Source organism: Xiphophorus maculatus, chromosome 3 (assembly GCF_002775205.1).
Source record: "Xiphophorus maculatus strain JP 163 A chromosome 3, X_maculatus-5.0-male, whole genome shotgun sequence".
Taxonomy (NCBI): Eukaryota; Metazoa; Chordata; class Actinopteri; order Cyprinodontiformes; family Poeciliidae; genus Xiphophorus; species Xiphophorus maculatus.
Genome location: NC_036445.1, coordinates 22,825,539 through 22,847,904, shown reverse-complemented (window position 1 = coordinate 22,847,904; position 22,366 = coordinate 22,825,539). Strand labels below are relative to the sequence as shown.

The following is a 22,366-nucleotide window of genomic DNA, read 5'->3' as shown; positions in this document are numbered from 1 at the left end:
CACAGTCATACACAGACACCGCCAACTTTTTCAGAGCCCCCTTCGAGCTCTCTGCCTCGGTTTCTTTTTAGACCTTGATGCATGAGGGATCATTTGAGAAGGGCGTGGGGCTGAGAGGAGCAGCTGGGGGAGGAAGAAAAGGAAGGAAGGAGAGGGGAAAGTTTGTTGCTTCTCCTGCCTCCAAGTTTTTTAAGCGAGAACTTCTTGGCTTGTATGCTCTTCACCTCTCCTTGTTCTCTCTCTCTCTCTCTCTCTCTCTCTCCAGTCCTTCTATTCTTCCCTTCCTGCTGTTTAGCTCTGACTCAAAGCAAATACAATTAAGCCAAAGTGGAGAACGACACACACACACACACACCGTGTGTACAGGCGCCTTGAACTTTTTCACGTTTTGTCACACTACAAAACCTGGGGTATTTCATTGAGATTTCTTGTAATAGACTCACACAGAGTAGCATAGGCCTGTGGAGTGGAAGTGGAAATGATCAATGGTTTTAAAACAATGTTTAAAAAGGAAAATAAAGATAAAAGTGTGAGTTTCATCTCAGCATAAATGCAAATGTTTATAGCCCAGCCACAAAGCAGGGTTGGGCTATAGAACAATGTTCCAAGACTTAAACATTGCATGAGGCATTGTTCAATCTGTCACTAAATGGAAAGAGTATGACACATTTGCAAACCTACAAAGACAGAACTGTTCACCTAAACTACATGTGAAAGGAGAGATTTAACCAGAGGAGCAGCCTAGAAACCAATGGTACTCTGGAGGAGCAGCAAAAATTGTCAGTTTGGCCTGAAAAGTCTCTTGACAACACAGCTACAGGGACGTATTATGTGTTTCCAGTCACATTGTATCATTTTATAGTACAATCAAGTAACGCTGTATTTGACTTAAAAGAAATTTGACTGCGCAATTTAACACCTTGAAATTGGGTTTTTGACTCCATTAAGAAAGTCTTGCTCTTTCCAGTCTACAGCCTTGATGAATTTATCACAACATTGTTCCTCTATTAATCCTTTACCCACAATTTTTGCACTGAGGAATAGTTTACTGAGTTCAGCAGATGCGCAGTTCCACCAGGTGTTTGCTAATTGCTGCTGACTAGTCTGAAGGAGCTGAGTGGGGGCGTAGCAGGAGAAGGGAGCTCTGTGTGGCTGTGTGGCTCAGAGGAGGAGCTGCGTCGCATAGAAGGAGGAGCTAGAACCAACCAGACATTTTGCACAGCTAAATAGTTGACATGGGAGATTAAAGAATTTCTCTAACACACATTAAATAATCAAAGCAGATATTTTTGATGTAAAGATCAAAAATGTAAATTTTACATAACACTGCCCCTTTAAGAATTTTGAACTCCACAAATGTGGTAAAATAATAATAAAAAAAGTAACTGTTGAAAGAACCTCATTAGAACTCAGTATGCCACCAGTCATGTGTTCCAAACATATGGAGGGAGATGGTCTAGTCAGATAAATCAAAAACAAAGCAAAACACAATTTGTGGCTAAAATAACGGTCACTGCACATCACTCTGATCACGCCATTCTCAGAGGAAAACATGACAGTGACAAATAAAATACTCCTCACTTCCTTAAGCAACTGGCATCTGAAAGAAGCCTGTTTAAAAATTGCCATGTTTTCTTAAGACCGGTATTTGTATTTGTGTTGTCGTGACTGCTGCGATGTGGAGTCAGCCGTTCAGTTCACCAACAAAAGACTAAGAAGTTGTAAATAGTTCGTTACTGTCACGTTGTTGTCACAATAAATACCACGAAATATCATTTGGCTGTAATTGCAAACAAAATCTGACTGAACAATGTATTGACTCAGGGGTTTACAATACAAATGAATGCTTTCTAGACTTCTACTTCTGAAAAGAAAAAGGATGTTTTGTTTTCCTTCTACTGCAACAACTTTATGTTAGTCTGTCACACAAAAGGACATAAAAATGTATGGTTAATGTGAAAAATGAGAATGAGTCCTAGGGAGTATGAGTACTTTTTCAAGGTCTTTTATGCTCCTTTTAAACTCAGATATTTAACACACCAGCAGTAGATGGGCCAAAGACTTGACGTGCCATGTCTGGAATAAAGTTACAGTAACTTGGCTGTGTTCATTTGTCAGGAAAAGGCGTGTACATGACTGGGGGAATAGTATTTAGAAAAAAAAAACTTCTCTGAAATTGCGAAACAGTGGCAGCACAGGTAGTAGTCACAGTGATTCCACAGAATTTCCTTCAGCAGGAAGCTCTGGAGAGAGATGCTGGCAGAAACAGGAAGGGTTCGAGGCTAAGAGAAAGAAGGCTGTAAAGAATGCACGTACGTGCCTCAGTGCATGTGCATTCGCATGTATGTGTGTGTGTGTGTTTCTGTGAGACTGTGGGACAGGGGAGAGACTGACACAGACGGATGTGAAAAACGAAGGAAAATGAGTGGGAAGAAGAGGGAAGTGCGAGAGAGAGACGCAGTCTGGTGACACACTGCAGCAAAATGCGGAGCATGAATGCCGTCCACTGTTAACCACATATCTAGCCTGCACAGCTGCGTTCCTGCCCACCCCCTCTCTGCCACGGCACTCGCGCTAGAACGGACGCGCGCGCACACACACACACACACACACACTCCCAGGTCTTTGTCACCGCTTCTCAGGAAAGGGGGAAAGCCCAAGCAAGGCTGCTGGGAAGACATTGCAACAAACATTCTAAACAATCTTTTATTCAGTTCTGTTGGAACTGAAAGTAAGTAAGAAACAGAAAGTAAGACACATAGAGTCCATTTTTCTTATCTTTTGAGAAGAAAAACAATCATAAAAATTACATTTTGGTGGCAATTTTTCTATAAGTTTAAAGAAACAGGGACCTAATTTATAATTTCAGACTCATCAAGATTAACATGCATTTTTATTTAAAATAACACTACGAAATGCTGCAGTGCAATACATACATCTTTATATTAGTTTTTCTAAATTTAAGGCTGAACTGTTGCCACTGTGTCCTAAAAAAAAGAGAGCTCATGTTCAGGATCTGGTCCTTCTGCTGTCATGTATAACAAACCAGAAATATAAACAGGTACGACAGAGAATAACTGAATAACATACAACTAAAATCATATGGCTCATAAAAACCTTTTGATCTGTTTCCTTTTATGTCGATTAGCTGATATAATTATGCAATATAAACACAAAATCCCATGTAAGCAAAGTCATACCTTCCTAGAGCAATCTATCAACCAGGAATTGGTTGTGTATTATCATGACAGGCATGCTGCAGCTGAAATAAAGAACCATTTAGTTTCTTGGACACTCTGTGAAAATGTAATACTGTTGAAATACATATTATGTAACTGTAATGCAAAACGAAAGAGATGAAGCTGGCAAACAGAGACATGAGCGGTGGACAGAAAAAATCAGGACAGAGTGTAGGCAGCAGGCGGTAGGAGTTAGCAGAACATAAAAGATGTAATTGGCCACCATGAAGTCACCCACCTGTTTGTTGAAAAGCATTTTGAGGGCTAATTTGGGAGAAAAGGTCGATTTTGGACAATTGTCATGCATGTGGAAATTTCCAGTTGACAGCATTAGTTTCATTGAAGAAATATGTTTTGTGTTAAGATGTCCTGAGGCTATTGAGTTCATTATGAACTCAATAGCACTTTGAACTGCCTTGTTCCTGAAAATGTGCTATATAAATTAAATTACCTTACCTTGAGTTGAACAGGCTGAGCTACTCAGATCCGGACCATTGTCCAGCATGTGTAAAACTGAAACATGTCTATCTTTTACAATGCTTTAACTCCAAATTAGACTTGCTTGACCTGAGTTGATTGATGACTACTGGCCTGTATGAACCACACCTCATTGCTATTAGCTTGTGCTAACTGCAACATTCTATGGTGTAGAAATCATAAGTGCAGGAAAAAGGCTTTTTGCAACATTGATGATTAAGTCAGAGGAACCACTGTGCATCCAAGAATCTATTTAAAATGAAACTGTCTTTACAAAGGAAACATGCTATCTGTTTCCAATATGTCAAACTTTTGGAAGTCTCATTGTCCATTATCTTCATAATTACCGCCAGAATAAGTAGGGACGCACAGATATGAGAATTTGGGACAATATCGATATCAATATCAATAATGCTGTTAAAGACTATAGCTGATATTTACCGGTATTATGTATATTATGTCAATTTCAGTACACTTTCAACAATTTTGAAAAAAACCAACAAAAAAGACCAACAACACACAGCTCACTTCACCGCCGCGTCCCTGCTTTAGTTTAATTTCCAATAATTCTGCAGAGCATCAATGTCATTGTCACATGACCAAACAAAGACCACATGACCAACCTCCTCACCTGCCCCTCTGAAGAACACTGGCAACAAAGACAAAAATAAATATTGATTGTTAGATTTGTTTATCAGACCTGCACAATATGTTTTAAAATGACTGATATTGGCTGAGTAGTGTTGATATATGTGCATTGCTGCTAATTAGACATAAAAGACATCTTAAGATGACTCTACAATAATTATGTCCTACAACAGCTCCTTATAAACAGTGTGATGCCGACTCTGTTTCTAAGAAATAATTATTGACCAAAGAAAAGATAGTTTTGAAATTTGGAATCTGCTAAAATCCATGTTGGGGAACCAAAAAAAGAAAGAAAGAAAGAAAAAGATATTGGTAACTGCAAATTAGTCACAAATCTTTTTGTTCTTTCTTAGTTTTGAGCCTCTCAGAATTACACTGAAATGAAAGGATCTGTGAGAGAAATACAGAGTTAATATACATTACATAACCAACATGTGATTAACTATATTTTGGGCGGCAGAAAACCATCATTTTAGATGTTTGATGTGCGTCTCTAAATATATAATACAAATTTTTAAAAAAATAACTTGTGGCAATGTGCATTTTTCACAAATGATTCAATTAAAACTGTAAAACACACAGAATAATATATTACTGTGTACAAAGTGGACTCAAAAGAAGCAAAAATGTGAAATCTGACAAAATTGTGACCTTTAAAAGGCAGAAGTAAGATTTCAATTCTTTAGCAAAAAATAAATAAAAAATTCTTTTCATGCATATGCGTGCGTCACTGGGTCCCTTTGCAGGGTAAGAAAAAAAAAACTTAAATGACCACATCGTTGCACACAGGCAAGCAAGTAAGCAAGAAAGGAAAGATAATTTGCTGCTTTTAAACACGTCCTCATTTAGCTGGAAGAGCAGAGCAGGGCCACTCAACCACTCTGATGACTCAGGTCTGATAACTACCCTGTGATGTAATGCCTCAGGGAGAAACTGAAAGCTTCAGGCAGCACACAGACACACACACCCTCCATCAGACACGCAGGCACCCAGATGTGCAAACTCACACATCAACACTTTTAAGGTAAATAGACCCACTCGCCCTGCAGGACTGAACTGCATTTTACTAATTTACTAATCCATTCCTTACACTGACAGAGAAATAACACAGCAGAACAGGTGGAGGACAAGCACAGGCAGACAAAGGGATACTGTTTCGTGTGTGTGCACCTCCAGCGGCCAGCTCGCATTCACATCAATCTTTTTGTCTCTGACTGTATAAATAGCTACGCTGGTATTACGTTCACATTACAAGCCATTACATCAGATAGGAGTTACTAAAAGACTATTGGCCATTAGGCATACTCTTCAGGAGCCATTAGACACGAATGATGTGAAGCATTTGAAAGCAACCTGTAGAGCAGCTGTGTTAGCGAGAGGAGTCTCTGTTGGCAAAACAGTGGAGGGATAAGAGAGGAAAAGCACTCCAAACCACAGTTGGAGCCAAAAATAGATGTTTTAGATAGAGTCTTCAGTGTCCATCCCCACAGCCATATTCAAATTCAGCACTGATGCCTGCACCAGTGTGACCTTTTACTGGAGAAGTGAAACAAAAGAGGAATTATATTTCATTAGTCTGTCCAGGATGGGACCTTCTAATCACAAGATAGGCTTTCAGTTTATGCTATTTCTGGCCTGACCAAATCATAAACACAGGCCTTAAATGAGCCGGAGCTGCCTATGACCAGAACATCTGGTTTTTGAAGAATAGGGGTATAACAAGTGGCATAAAGTCTTGTAAAATTAAAACACTCATGAAAGCAAAGTATGTCTCATAAGCTATTATGAATGCTGGATATGAAGGATTGTAACATTAACAACCTATTTGAGACTGGTGCTTTCAGGAAGAACAAGTAGCAGTTCCTGAAAATACCTTGATTTTGTTAGAATGCATCCAACAAAGTCAAGTAATGACTGCACCACATGTTGAATTAGCCAAAAATTGGTAAAATTAATAATGATGGGGACGCACATAGCTCGCAAATCATCATAAACTACAAACACTTGTACTTGAAAATCTGCATTTGGAACCTCACAGAGAACCCGTATCCACGTTTTCTCCACTCAGCTACTCCAGACTAGCAGCAGCAGCAATTAGTAAACACCTGGTGGAACTGGAGTCTGCTGAGCTTATCATACAAACCATTTCTCAGTCCACCGCTCATACGAACTGTTGCTAATGGCACAATGGGAAGCATTGCCATGATGACGTGCAGAAGGTGGAGTGTTGAAAAGAGCAGGAGCTTCTTAAAGAGACAGAGGCCAATTTCAAGGTTTCAAATTATGAAGTCAAATTTCTTTTAAGTCATGTTTGATAAATGCAGCATTTTTATAACAACTGAAGGTAGCACAGTTACTTGATTGTGCTATAAAATGGCACTATTAGCCTGGAATATACATAATACCCCTCCTTTTGAGAGATTTCATCTTTTCACAGGTCATCAGTATTGCATGTGCTGCAGAGTGAACATTTTGCTCTACCAGCCGCCTCTGCTTTTCCAAACCTCTGCGTGTTTCCAGAAAAGAACTGGAACCGTTGATTGCTGGATTTGGCACACACAACCCACGTTGGCCCCCCAAATTCTCACTAACAAGTAACTTCCATAAAAGCCCTCTCTGACTGTAATGCTGTGTGTGGTCTGGGCTGCCCCTGGAAATGTCCCAGATGATAAGATAGAGACACAAAAACCTGAATGGGCCTTGGACAATTGGCTGTCCTCACTTAGCGCCTGCAGTCAGCAGGAGTGGGAGACATGGGCCAAGAAAACTCTGCTGACTCATGAGGAAGACCCACTGAACTGTCTACTGTCATCTAATTACAGCGTCAAATTGGGACCCTAGTTACAGAGGCCTGTCCAAGCTTTGTGAACCACAAAAAGGCTCAGCGAGTTTAGTGATATCCTTATGAATAAAGTGATTAAATCTAGATTTTTTTTGTCAATTAACTTTCCAGCAAAGGGTGTCCAATCTCCAGTTTGTATCACCTTCACTACGGAGAGTCAAAAGGAGATCTGAAGGAAGTAGAAAGATGGAGGATGACAATTCAGGATATGTGTGGGAGTGAACAATATTCCTGTTAGTGCTAAGCTAAAAGGCAATTTTATTGCATTCAATCTTCAATCTTGTTCAAATAAATCTTATCTTATCTCTTATCTTATCTAAATACTTAGACAAATCAAACTTTAACTGGCTAATTCTACATACATCACAGATATTTTGAAACAAAGTTTTGATATGTAAAAGCACAAGAAAGAAAACATTTTGGTTGAGTCTAAGAGGTTATGGTGCTCCAATAGAAACTTTTGGAATAGGAATTTTGAATCTACATCTATTTCAGATCTGTTTCACCTCAAAGAGACATAGCAGATAATCCACCAATATATATTTACAAGAACCTTCTTTTCACTGGCTGACAGGAAAGCCTGTGCAACAAATGTTCTGTCAGACCACTGTTGATCTGAAGCCATTGTCCAATTACAGCAGGGTGGGGGTAAAAGGACGGAGACATTCTAATTGGGCAAACAAAGAGTGACACTGCTGACGGGATTTTATGAATAGTGTGGAAATGGTCCACTTGCTCTATTGCAAGCCCTTGTAGTTGTTGTGTGGTCACAGATTGAATTTAACCATAACAAGCTTACCATGCAATTGTGAAATTGCATTGTACATTGAAACAAAAAATATATGTTTTACTACACCAGAAAAAGTCAGGAGTACCAAAAAAGCAAAGACACTGGCTATTTTACCAGATATTGGGTGTAGAAGAAGAAGCAGAACCATAATAAGATATGAAATCTTCACACATGCATAATTTTGAACTATATTTTTAAAAGAGGGCACTTTTTAAACAACATTAAACAATGCATAGTTACACTTTTTTTTTCTTTTTGCTATGTTTCCATCTTGGTTATATTAAAATGTGTTGCTTTGACCAAAAGGCAATGCAGCTATTCAAAGACTGAAAATGTCTTAGTAAAAGAATCGCTCATTTAGCAAATGCTTTATTGTTGAAGCATCTCACTGTAGGACATTGTACATTGTCTTAGTCATAAATCCTTAAATATTAATACAACTTATAACATATTTTTATATTGCTAGTAGATCATTTCCTCTCCCGTTCTGCTAAATTCCTGCTTCTATACTTTCCTTTCTATCCGTTCACAGCAGCAGTTTCAGAAATCTGAGCTGTCCTACTTTTCCCAGACACAGTAAGAGAGACATAGAAGGAGTGAACCAGAGAGAGAGGATGGAGAGAAGGCTAAGAGAGAGGAAAATGCAGTCTCCATGACCTACATGAGTCCCGAAGCTGTGTTCAGTTCTGGCCAGATGAAACAGCTACAGGCAGCAACACATAGCTGTCTTTGTGAAACACTCAAACACAAGCAAATACAGACATTTGCATATTCAAAGCTGTATGAAAACTCTAGAGCACAAAAATTATTAAAGAAGATGCTTAAATACACCATATATTAAACCTGCCATGCAAAAATTCCAAATGTACAAATATATCCACGTAAGTAATAAATACATATTCTTAATTCGTTTTAATAATTCAAATAATTCAGCTACAAACTTTAATCTCTCAGGTCTTCAAATTAGTTGCAGTGGAAGTAATGGATGCTCATAGTTTCACTTGGGAATATTACAATCTTAAGCAGGAACCAGGAATGGGCCAATAAAGATACACGTTTAATGTTTCCATCCAATAAACAACATCCAGTCATTGGGAGTCCTGTAAATTGCTGTTACAGATAAAGACTGAAGAAAAAAAGTGGTAAATACTTCCTCTTCTTTCATGTTTTACTTCTACAGTAGTACCTGCACAAAGCTAATCTAACCACACGCATCACTCTGAAAACACCACCTCCATGGCGACACATGGTAGCAACGTCATGATACTGTAGAAATGTTTGCCTTCAATAGGGACATTGAAACTTGTTAGGATGATGGGACAATGGATGTGGGCAAATAGAGGAAAAGGCTGGAAGAAAACTTTTAATAGAATGTGGAGTGTTGCCGATGCCTGTGTGCGGCGACCAGCTTTCAGAAAAAGAATGTCAATTTTCTAGTTAAACATGGTGGTCTGCAGCTGCTCTGCTGCCTCAGAATCTAGACGACTTGCTGTATTTGATGGAGTAATGAATTCTGCTTTTGACCAAATAATCCTGATGGAGAATAGCCAACAGGCTGTGACCTTAATCTGAAGTGCCCTTGGGTTATCCAGCAGCACAATGATCCAAGGCATACTAGCAAGTCTGGAATAAATGGCTAAGAAAAAGGTTTTGGTGCGGCCAAGTCAAAGCCTCGACATATTTCTGACTGAGATGCGGGAGCATGATTCTTAGCTGGTGATTTGTGCCAGAAAACTGTAGAACCTGGTTGAATTAAAAATAATACTAGGAACAAAAATGGGCTCAAAACATTGAGAATAGTGTAAAAGATTCATTTGCAGTTAAGATAAACTCTCGATGGCAGTCATCGCCGCCAGGTGCCAAAACCAGTTGATAGGTTTAGGGAGAAAATTAATTTTCACGTAGGGCCAGGTTAATTTGAGCAGTTCCTTCCCTGAAACTAAAATTTGTTTGATGATCTGAAACATGTGAGCCACATAGAAACAAAAAAATGAGAAGAGACAATGGTACAGAAACATTTTTAAAGCTTAGCACCTTCAACTCTAAGCATTCAGCGTTTCTTTCATTAATAGGTATTGCAATAATGCAGTTTGCCAGAATTGCATTATCGCAATTCAGTTTTTGACTCTAGAGTTATGTAGCGTGTTGGTGACAGGTGAAGAACATTTTGCACCACAAATAAATTTACACTACCTAGAGAACCTGCTGCTTTGATTCAAATGGCATTTGTCTGATGCTGATTAAACAGGTCTATATTTTTAAAACTAACTCTTTTCTCAGACTAATCATCTTGGCTTACTGTAGTTGTAAACAGAACATGTGTTTGTGGCTGTTTGTGTTAGTGTCTCTGCTGCAGTGGAGCAGTAGCAGGTTGAGCTCGCAGGTCCAAGCATGTTTCTATTTAGCAGCTGGGGAAGAATATGGCGCTGACACATGAGATGTTCCAGACTAAACCGCAACCTGTCTGGCTCCCCTCCAAGTCAGATTTGTTCAACAGCAGTGAAACAATTTGTATTTCACAACAGTGAATACTGCAAATCCACTCAGTCACTCAGTGGCCTGCATGTAAGCTGGTTTGCTTTAGTCTAAAAGTAGGAAAGCGGTGCTATGTTTGCTGACAAAAGATTTCTGTAGAGCTAAAATGCTCTTTTTTTTACCTCTGCTACAAAGCATGCAAGTGAAGGACTGTCTGTGTGAGACTAGATGCAATATTACGAATAATGGAGCCAACAAGCCATGCATGGTTTGAATTAAAACACATGAATGCACACATACACAAATTCAATAAAACTGAATGCTATTTGTACTTTTATGTGTGCAAATAATCACAAAGAAGCCAGGCTTTCAAGTTACAGCCACACACAATCACACAAACTTTGCTATCCTGTGATTACACTGTACAAGTGCCTATATGTGTGCATTTCATTTCATTTCACTTTAAGATCCATTGAAAAGGAAGTAGGCTGCAGGATGAGTGAGCCAGCAGATTTCCAGCACTGCATCACCTTTGATCTCTGCACACAGCACGGCTTGCAGAAAGCCTCAGCAACGAGAAGCAGAGCTCGCACAGACATAAACACACCGTCAAGCACTCTCGCAAGGGGCACATGCGAAGCGTTTCTGCTCGTAAAGTCGAGCACACATGCACGTTACACACACAGAGTACACAAACCAGAACCGCCTCATAGGCACGGCCCTGCTCTGAAATACACACACTTATGCACACGGCCACAGATTTTCTCACACATCGAGGCCAACAGTTTGGCCACTGATAGCATTCCAATCTTTTACAGTGGAAAAGTCTGCCCTTTGACACACACACTATTCCTAACGGGGTAGCAGCAACAAGATAGCATGCTTAACTGTAGCAAGTAGGCGCCATTCTGTGCCCATCATTTACATGTCATGGACAGTATGTTCAGTAACATGCTATTGATATGTCCTAAGTAACTGAACTCTCAATACTGGATGAAGTCACTTCAACTAAATCTGCTAAATCTGACATGCAAATTTTGCTGGTTTTCACTGTGTGTTGTCTCTTTTTTCCTCATAGTATAAGGGACTGCTCCTCGCGAGGAGAGACTACTTAATAGTCAATGACTCAATCCAAATTCCAGTGCATCTTTAGTTATTTCACCAGTTAGTATTAGGGGAATTTGACAGCCTTGTAAATAACTAACATCAAATTGAGAAGTATATAACTGCATTCAGATCTCATTAAATAATTAGCCATATTTGATTATAGAGTTCTGTGTGTAAATTTGATCTGTTTAGGGGACTTTGTCCCCTAAAGTGCCTTGAGAATAAAATCATGGTGAACTGGTTCTGCACAAGCAAACTGAACAGAATTAAATTGAATATTGTCATCTAAAACACCTCTGAAGACTATCACCAGACTGCATTTGAAAAAAGACGTGCTGTAGCTAATGTTCTAGTATGCCACTATCTGTGTATCCCTTTCCATTTCACAACACTAGAGTATGACACACAGCTAAAGTCATGTTGGCAGTGGTCCAAAGAAGAAACAGGAAGTCAGAGTTTATAGAATGTGTGCAGATATTAAACATCACAGTGGACTGCTGTCAGTACTTACAAATGGCAACTACCTGGGTCTATATTCTGAAACATCCTGCAAATAAAAAAATATATATATTCAAATAAAGCACTGCACATTTCCATGAGTCTACATTTAAGAAATTACAGTAAAGAATCTTCTACTTTAAGTCTGACGCTCGAGTTCTGCAAATCTCGGAGAAATACTGTCCTTTCAGAGTGTACTGTACATTGAAAAAGGCAAGCTGGGGAGATGAAGGCTGAGACTTGAGAGATGAGGGAAAACAGGGATGGGGGTTGGGAGTCATATGGTCATGTCAAACAGCTTGGCCAACGATTCCTGACAGCCCCGCACTACATCCTCATGTCTCCCTCACAGAGGCCGAGGAATGAGGCAAGGAGGAGCAGAGAGAGACAGGCATGAGAGTCTGTCAGAAAGCGCCGGGAGGCTGGAAAATTCAGTAAACTTAAACAGAGAAACTGAAAAGCAATTTGGCAGTGGATATTTGGAGGGCAGGAAGACGAATAGACACACAACAGACAAGAAAACGACCTCGGTGGAGAGAAGGAGATAAGCGAAAAGGGAAAAAAGAGGAGACACATGTGGTTCTAATGATGAAGGTCAGAGGTCTTGGAGAGTGGGCACAATAATTTACCTTCTCCAGATCCCCCTTGTCAAACCTAAAACAAATCACCATCTCCTTTATGGATCCTAACCACTGGAAAGCAGATGATTTTTTTTTTTTAAGTTATTACTCCTCATGTCTCTAAACTCAGACCTGTGAAGATGTGAGAGTGAGAAGGCTCCTTGGGAGAGTTCTCTGTGGAAAAAGGTGCTGAGTTGAATTTCCACTGAAGAACAGCTACAATGAGCCATACTTTCCATTGCCATCAACAACGTAGAGACGCTGCCAGTGCTGTAAATAGTTTGCAGAACTCACAAAGGGGCTTGTGAGTGTAAACACACATGTGTCTAAATGACTAACACCCGAACGCATGCATGGATGCACGGCACTCTTACATGAGTTTACTTGAGTTTAGATACAGTGCGCTGTAAACACAAATAATCAATTAAAATTTCCATTGCTTTGCACAGTATTGTTCTCTCTCAGTAGTTTGGAAAACAAATTATGAGGGAAAAGTTCATCACCTTTAGCATGTTTTAGGTTTTTATGCATTCAAAGTGGTTTAGATTATATTTACCCCCATGGTGTCTTTGCTTACATTCATGGTTTTATTATAACTAACAAAACTGATCTATTATAATTAAATAAAAATACATTTTTAAAATGAATTAAAACAAACGATTATGTAATGATCAAATCCCAAGTGTCAGGCTGCCGAGTTATTGTAAAATAATCTTGGATTTTCTGATTAAACTCAGCTCCCGATACATATTTTAGAGGAGTGATCTTGTCAGGAGTGCAGCCAGAGAGCCATGTTCAATTTGCACATCAAATTCAAAACCCAAGACCAGTTTTTAGAAGCTGGGTTTTGCAGGGCTGTTTTACAAGTTTTTCACAGCACAATTTTGTTGATCAGAGGAAACCGGGTTCTTACCAAAGCATGTAAAAGTCACATTATTCTGTAGGTTTTGTTTGTGGAGGATTAACTGGGACCACCCTGAGATATGCTACAAGAAAAATTTACAACACTATTAACACATCACCACCAGGAAGCAGATGTGACTATACCATTCTGAAGACTGCGGCTATAGAGTGTTTACCACACCCCGGTTTGTTTCTGTCAGACATATAGAATCAAGAAATTACTCTTATACAACATATCTGACAACATAAAGTAGACAAAAATATCTTATGATTCAAAAATAACAAAGACTGAAACCGCTTCAATGGTAGAGTTTCAAGGCTAAATCCACTGCTGACAAAAAAAGCATACAGAGAGTCAAACACAGTGGTGGCAGTGTGATGGTGTGGGGCTGCTTTGCTGCTTCAGAACCTAGACGACTCGCAGTTATTGATGCCAATCATGAGTTCTTCTTTCTTTCCGAAAATGCTGAAGGGGGATCTGCGCCCGTCCACCCAATTTCTAAATCTCAAAAACAAGTTCACCTATGAAAGACTAAAAAAATAAAAATAAAAATAAAAAAACACAAAATGAAAGATTTCAGAAAGTCATAATCAATGTTTTGATTTAAATCCAACAGAGATGCTGAGACATGACTTTAAACAGAGTATTTATACTCATAAACCATCCAATTTGCCTATACTAACAATTCTGCAGAGAATAGTGGACCAGTGATGCACTAGGCTCATTATCAATGGCCCTTGACAGTTAATTTACTTATTGTGTTTAGCTTGGTTGTTTTTAATGCCAGATACCATAGATGAGTAATCAACACGGCATCCTTTTCTAAAAGTGGTGTAGAAAATCACTCTCACCAGTGAGCTATGATGAACTATTTATCAAATGCCATCGTATTTTATTTTTCTAACATTACATTTTTCAGCATTTAAATTCAACAAAACAAGTATGAGCAATTATTCTGATACCAATAAGAAAGAAAAAACAGATAATTTATTATCATAACTTTTCCTATATAATTCTACAGCATAATCATGTTCCCATGCGTGTCTATACATTCAACTGATGCTTCAAACAAGAACAGTTTTCCCTTATTTAGTTCCTTGATATACATTCCAGAGCCATGCCATGAATAACAACATGGTGTGATTAATGCAAGTTAGTTAGCACTGCTAGTACTTCTGTCTGCTTCAATCCCAGGTTTTTGTTTTTTTACTGTGCTACTAACAGGCCATGTGAGAATGACATTCCCAATCCCGAGCCACAAGCTACAATAAACTGGCGTCTAATTATTTACGAGCCTAGCCTGCTTTACTTATTTACAACCGGGGCACAGCAAGTCATTAAATTCACAACAACTTTGTGCTGCAATAAACTTTGACCTATTTACCATAAGGAAAACCTGAGCTTCTGAGTTTGTACCACAGATTGTAACTCAAGCTTGAAAATTTCCCCAAAGAGAAAAATCCCCAAAACATTCCCACTAAACGACAACTAAAACGATTTGAAGCTTCCAAACCTTATTCCCACATTAACGAGCACCAATTATTTATGTAACTGATGCTAATTAAAACCTAAACCTCTCCAAGTTTAGGTGCTAAGTGAATGGGGAGGTTGCATCAATTCACAAAGTGAAAACCGAGATGACATTTGAGAGGACAAAATGCGGTGCACATTGAAGTCAGACTTGTGTTTTGGCTTGCAATGAATTAACTGGAACCGCAGTGTGTGATTGTGGAGGAGACGTAGTAGAAGCCTTGAGAAGAAAAGCCCCAGATCCCAGCCAGGGGGAGTATTTATGAGAAACTGTCTGCCCTCGTATTACTGTAAACCGCTATGTTGCCGTAACCAGAATTGGCTGCTTCCATATGAGGACCATTAACGAAGCGAGCGACGGTGAGAGGGGGTTGTTCTGACTTCCAGTAACAGACAGGACAGCAGAAGTCCAGTCGTGTGTGCAGGTGCGCATGTAGATGAACACAAAAACATTTAGCTCCTCGCTTTATTAGCTTTTCCACAAGACAAAAATAAAAAAAAAAAACAGGATACAACCAAATTATTCTATTTATACACTTCACCACCACTTTATTAGGCACACCTGTGCAACTGCTTGTGATCAAAAAACAGCCCCTTAGCCAATTACATGTCAGCAATTCAAAGCCTGGCAAAAATGGGTTGCTGAAGTTCAAACTGAGCACCGGGTAAACTGGTAGCTAAAATAAGTACCTGTTGCAACTCAAATATACAGAATACCCTCTATGAATGAAACATCAGCAGATGAGCTACGGCAGCTCAGAGTCACAATGTCGATAGTAACAGAGTATTTAGAAACCCCTGGAACTTTGCTTGAGATAATCCGACAAAATGAAATGCATCATTTTCTATGAAAATCTCCAGCATTTCACTCTGTCCATCTTTCTATCAACTCTGACCAGCTTCCCAAAGGTATTGTGGTTTTAGTTTCCACCACACATGGTATTTTTCCACAAAACCCAAAAAGCTTTTGCCGTACACTGAATTTTATTTGGGGGTTTCAGATTTAAAAGGGCTTAATATGAATGTGCATGATAAATGTGAGTTTTTTGTTTGTTTTTTTAATTTTCAAGGAAAGTCAAAAACAATGTTTCTATTTCCTTCTAATATACCACTATGCTACATTTTTGTTCCAATAAGAATAGCAGTTTAAGGTTAACATGACAAAATGTGAAAAAGTTTCAAAGGTATATGAATGCTTGGCACCATATTGAAAAAAGACAGTGTCTTGTGCCGCTAAACAGCTAGGGTGTGATGTTGAACTCACATGTTTTTCTGAAGAAGATTCTCCAGGAGGTAGTGACCCAGGACTGAGGACAGGGGAACTTGCAGGACTGCAAAGCTCAGGGAAAGGGTTGGGAATGGCTGGGAGAGACGACGTCCTGAACTGCTGCTCCTCCTCCTGCAACTTCCTGAACACCGAAAAACAGAACAGAGACCTTTGTGTTGTAATTTTCCTTTGTGAAGTTAGCAGTTTTTTGCTTGTTTTTTAAGCAACAGCACAAAAAACAAAACAAAAAAAAAACAAAGCCAAAAACCACAACCTGGAGGTGCCTCAGATAAAGTGAAATGGGAAAAGTTTAAATGAGCTGCTGAAACATGGGAAATTTGTGCTGGAGAGACCCAGTGCGGTAGACGATCTCATCTGTGTTTCTGTCTGATCTGGCCGTAATGAGCGTTCCCGAAGCAAGTGGAAATCACAGCCTCCCATAGCCCGCGCACTAATTTCTTGAAATATTTATCATACATCAATTCTAAATCAAGACATCACATTAAAGCAGATTGTTTTTTAATAAAACAGATGCAGTCGGAGCCTCAAAGGATTATTTGACAGATGGGTTTTAGTTCTTTTTTTTTTTAAATGAGCAGGTCAGTTAGTGAAATTTCAGATCGGAAGTTAAAAAATAAAAAAAAACATTGCAAAAGCCCTTTTTTTTTTTTTGCAATTCTCTTTGTCTATAGGACCCAGTGAGTTCAAAAGGGATCAGGCCTTTTGATGTTGTCCCATATGAGCCAGAGTAGGGTTATCCAGAGGTCAGTCCTGTATAATAGGAACTCCGGAGCCTGCATATGTGTGGGTGTGTGTTTGAGACACACACAGAGAGACGGCGAGAGAGCACTCATAAGAAAGAATACTCCATTACCTGATCATTCCCCTCTGTTTCTCTCATACAGTCCGAGGGCAAAAAATAGGAACTGACACCAGCTTCCCTTTGAACCTGTTTGTGTGTAATGTATGTGTGAAGATGTAGTTCTGCAGTCGAATTGTGCGTGCGGGTGTGTGTGTGTGTGAGCACCCCTACTTTTGAATGCACACACGTAAGGAGAACTCAAACAAAACCGAGTTTTTACTTTCTCCCCCTGCTGGTGTAGTCTGAGGCAAAGAAGGAGTGACAGGGAGGAACGGGTCATTCACAGGTTACAGACTAGAAACAGGGAAGAAATGTTATGCCCAATTATAAAGAGGGCGTGAAAGGATGATAGTGTGCAGAGAAAGCTTTATTCTTAAATGAGGGGAGAAAAAAAGGCTTGAGCTACGCATCAGTGTGTGGCTGTGTATGAGTACAGACAGGCTGGAAGCAGTTTCAGCTTGAAGTTTGTTGCCATACTTTTCTTGCCACAGGTACAAATAAAGCACTTTTTAGACTTTGAACAAGTATTTTTTGTCATTCCAGCAGTACACCAGTAGTTTCACTTTTAGACTTTTTAGTTCTGAAAGTGAAAATCTGACATTGCGATATACGGTACTTTCTTTTCCTAACTACTACATAAAACAGAGATGGACAGAGAAACAGTCAGGTGATTGGCATCCAACATTTTGAACACACTCTGCTTATTGATAAACAAAAAATATAAGATCTTTTTTCCCCCAGATTATTAAATATGAAACATATGTGCAAACATCAACACTCTTCAATGTAGAAGTTTTTACTTCTTAACTCACTACTTAACTCTACTTAACTATGGTGCTTCAAAATTAAGTCAGAGGAAACTATAAAAGTGCAAGAAGCTTCTAGAATGGAAAAACATAGTTTCTCTGGGGGATGTTAACTGTTCCTTTAGTCTGTCATAATGAAATACATCTGGTTTCAAACAATCCCTTTTTCTCCAGCTGGACTACACCTTGCGACAAAAGTGCATATACATGCACGGTTTGTAGGGGGAGTGCCCTGTAAATTTGGCCCTTTGTAAATATCATGCATTTTTGAATCAGTTCACTCAACAAACAGAAAGAGCAGCAAGGTAATACAAAAGGCACAAGCAAAAGTGTAGTTGAGTATAAACAGATTTGTTTTATTATAAAATGCTCCACAAACTTTAAAAATGTCTAAGAAGTAACAACCAATTTTGTTTTGTGGGCTGTTGTTAGAAATGCTCTGACTCCATATTCATCTTCTATCAACTGAGATATGACAAAGGGTGACATCCACTGTTTAAGTTAGAAATTTTAGTAAAAATATACACATTAGTAGGAAAGTCAGTGATGTTCTTCACATTCACATTCTCTCAAGACATCTGCCGCAGCTTTAGACATCATAAAACAACATGCGGTTGCTCTGTTTTGTTCTTTGGAATAGTCAAATTCTGTCTAACATGGAAAATACTCGATTTAGAAAGTTTCTGGGGAATGCCACAGTCAACTTACGCCGCAGAGAATTCACAAAGATACTCATGTTAACCACGCCCACCATCTTAACTGCTCATTTAAGATGTTAAAGACTGGTAAAAATTGCAAAAATACATTTTGCAATTGTTTCCATTAAAAAAATGAAAATTCACCAGTGATCTTTCAATCAACCTGCGCACTAGGCTTGACAATCAATAAGGGAAAGATCTATTCGGTAAGATGTCGTACAGTTTCCAAAGTTTTTTTGTCCCTTTGTTATGACTCTCTCAAGGGATTTGCCAGGCATCCTTCGACTCTAACCACATATCTGGCAACCTTCAGTGAAATCCACTTGTGCTTAAGAGTAATCTTTTAACGTCATTAAGAAGGCCCACAAATTCTGTCTAAGGTCTCCCAGTCAAAACAAAGCCACGAGGTTCAAATTGCAGATAAATGGTGTAACAGATCTGCCGAACAACTCACAATGTTTCATGTGAAGCGCTTTAAAAAGAACAACATCTTACTGAGTTGTAGAAAAGTGGCATAAACCAGAATTCTAGCATTTGTCTGCTTAGTTTAACTGCATAATCCAGAACAAAAGTACTTCAAGATAAAGGAAAACATAGCTAATCTTACTGAGATTAAGACAGCTGACCTTTAATCAGAGAGTTTGTCTTCGGTGGATGTATGTTTGATTGAAAGAAATTGCTTGGGTATATTATGTCTCTTTTGTGAAAGAAAATGTTCTGTACTGTTTTTTATAGTTTTTATTAAATTTTTTTGTTTTTCTTAAAGAATATTGTGTAAAGTAAGAAAAATATAAAATAAGGAGGGCAGGGTTAAATAAGTTTATACTTTTGCCTGGTTCCTTTTGAAACAAATAGTTACAACGAGGTAATCTAAACTGTATTTGAATGTGAACATGTTTAAAATAAGCTACGCTAAGCTAAATGTTAGTGCATGCCTCTAAAAACCAGGCTTTTTGGTAGAGTGGTTGAACAAAACTGCTATGTATTGAAAGATGAATCCACTCAGAATTTGTCAAAAAGTACCTGATTGAAACTCGGATCACAATATGCAAAATGTACTTCTCTGTATTAACAAAGATTATATTCTATAATATCAAAGAAAAGCAGTCAAAGTCACTCATTTAGCAAAAGCTATAAACTGGGATCGTTTAAAGATATCACGAGGATGTTTGTCTGTAAAATGAACTGGGAAATTAGAATATTTTATACAGAAAAGTCTTTTGTCACAGACTTCAGGCTCAAGGGGATAGTAGAAACGTGCATTTCAACGAGACGATATTCTGGGGCAAATCACAAGACTGCAGTGATACAACTCGAGTTTCAGCCTGAACTCGACAAAGCATCTCAGGACTGTCAGGCCTGACTGAGCTTGAATGTTTCTATCAGGAAAATATGCACTGGGCTTGTAAAATCACTCCAAACAAAGATCTGTGATAACTATTGCTGAAAAAGATGAAGCGAATATACTTACATAAATGTGATGTGGTGTATTTATTAGACAAAAAGAGTTAACTAAAACTATGAATTTTTGTTGTTGACCATTGACTGGTAAACTGACTGATCATCTGGTCAGTGGGTCAGGCTACTTTTTGAGATTTTTTTTTGTTATTTGCAGAGGTCACACCTGTGAAAACAAATCCATTAGAAGACTGAAGCATATCTTGGGTACAAAGTGGTGTTGTATCGAACCGATAAAAGTATAAAATGTAGCAGCAGGGGTTCTGATGAAAACTAGAAGGAGAGATCGCATTTCTCTGGCCTTAGTTTATATTCAGAGGGTCCTTGTTCTTAATTACAATCTTATGTTAAATAACTCACAGTTTCTCATATTCCTGACCGAGCATTTGACTCTCACACTGCAGGTTTATTTGGGGTTGCTATGGTATCGAACAGTCTAGTTATCAGGTTCTATTCAGAAAAGAAGGACAGACATTGTGACAACTTTCAAGGCCAGGTTAAATATCAGTCTGGTTCAAGATAAGTATGCCTTCAGCTTTCCTGATATGGACCCCAACCAATAAAGGAGTCGATTAACAAATTTTATTTTCTATTTACTTCAACCATGTTTCGTTTTTAACTTTCTTTTTTCACTCTGCAGTTTCTTATCACCAACAATCAGCAGCTGTCTTTGTCTATTCTGTATGTGATGTTCAAGGCAGATGACCGTTGATTCAGAGCCTGATTCTGTTCTTGTTCAATTTTTTGTTGTTTTTCTTTTAAGTTAATCTTTTCTCCTGTTGCCCTTGTGGTACTCTCAAAATTCAATGACATCTGCTGGAATATTGGACTTTCTGGGTGAAATATAAAACTAACTGCGACTGAATTGAAAGTAATGAATGCCAAGTGCCTCAAGATTACTTTTGTTGTTATTTGGAATTATTTGAATAAAGTAAATTCATATAATCTGAAATTAAGATCAAATTAACTGAACCTATAATTGTTTGTTGTTGAACGTGCTTCCAAAAAATTTCTCAACACACCTCCTTGTAGAAAAATAAAAAAAAAGCTAACATCCAACGAATCAATTTTCTTCAAAATGATGAGACCTAAATTAGACATTTATTAGAGCTAAATCTTTTAGTACAAGGAACAAACGCCGGTAATCATGTGTATTGCCTTCCAGCAGACCCTGAACTAACAATTAGTGTTTTTTTTCTTTTGTCTTAATGTGATAAAATCTGATGTGTATTAACACTCATCTGTTACAGGGAACTGTTTTGATCTACTATTACATTCATAGCTGCATAACAGATTTTCTTACTAGGTTACTAGGTTTCTAAATTAAAAAAAAAAACAAAAAACATTTATCTCCCAACTAACCTGACAGCAAGGATGTGCATGGGCTGCGAGCGCCTGAGCTTAGTCTGAGGGGTGTCCACATTCGCAGAGGAGGACGATGGAGGCTCTGGGGAAGCATGGTGATGCTGTGGCTGGCTGTGCTGTGTGTGATGATGATGGTGATGATGATGATGGTGATGGTGGGGGTGATGTTGTGAACAAGCGTTTTGTCCATTATGCAGCAGCGGTGTTATCTCTGTCTGCTGGCCGCTGCAGGTGGAGTACAGGCTCTCCAGCGAGGAGTTCATATCATTCACCAAGGCCTCCAAGTCGACGTCATCATCTGACAGGCAAAAGACAAAAAAGTGAATCACATCAGTGAGGGAATGTGGCAACAAACAGTACCCTACAAAAGTTTTTATAACCTTCACACATAAAACTTATTCAAGTCACAATAAACTCCAAATTATATTTTGTTTTCCACCACAATTCTTGTTACATTTTTGTCCAGAACACCTCCTCTCACATATTTTTCCTCTGTTCCCTACATAGTTTGTAAAAAAAAAAAAACTGCAACATTTGATTTGTTGGTGGTTATTGTTCAACAATAGTATTCTTCTTGCCACTCTTCCATAAGAACCAGACTTACAGAGTGCACAGCTACAGGCACAACAAAGCAAGTTTATTTATTTAGCACCATTAATACGCAAGGCAATTCAAAGTGCTTCATAAAAGATCAAAGGAAAGAGCAAAAGAAAACAAAAGCATGGCATGAAATAATAATGTTAAAATACAGATACTAAAGGCATGGAAGAAACAAATGTT

The 22,366-nt window shown here is 38.6% G+C and overlaps 1 protein-coding gene across 1 annotated transcript in view; it reads right to left on the bottom strand.

The window, feature by feature from the left end:
• The window catches only part of LOC102225386 (growth factor receptor-bound protein 10), a 71,121-nt gene that overhangs the window by 20,125 nt on the left and 28,630 nt on the right, over positions 1-22,366 (bottom strand). Inside the window, exons 4-5 of the mRNA XM_023330704.1 lie at positions 21,584-21,884; positions 16,395-16,539 (exon numbers count right to left, since the gene is read on the bottom strand). Of these exons, the coding sequence (XP_023186472.1) occupies positions 16,395-16,539; positions 21,584-21,884 (446 nt within the window). The remainder of the gene's footprint in view (positions 1-16,394; positions 16,540-21,583; positions 21,885-22,366) is intronic.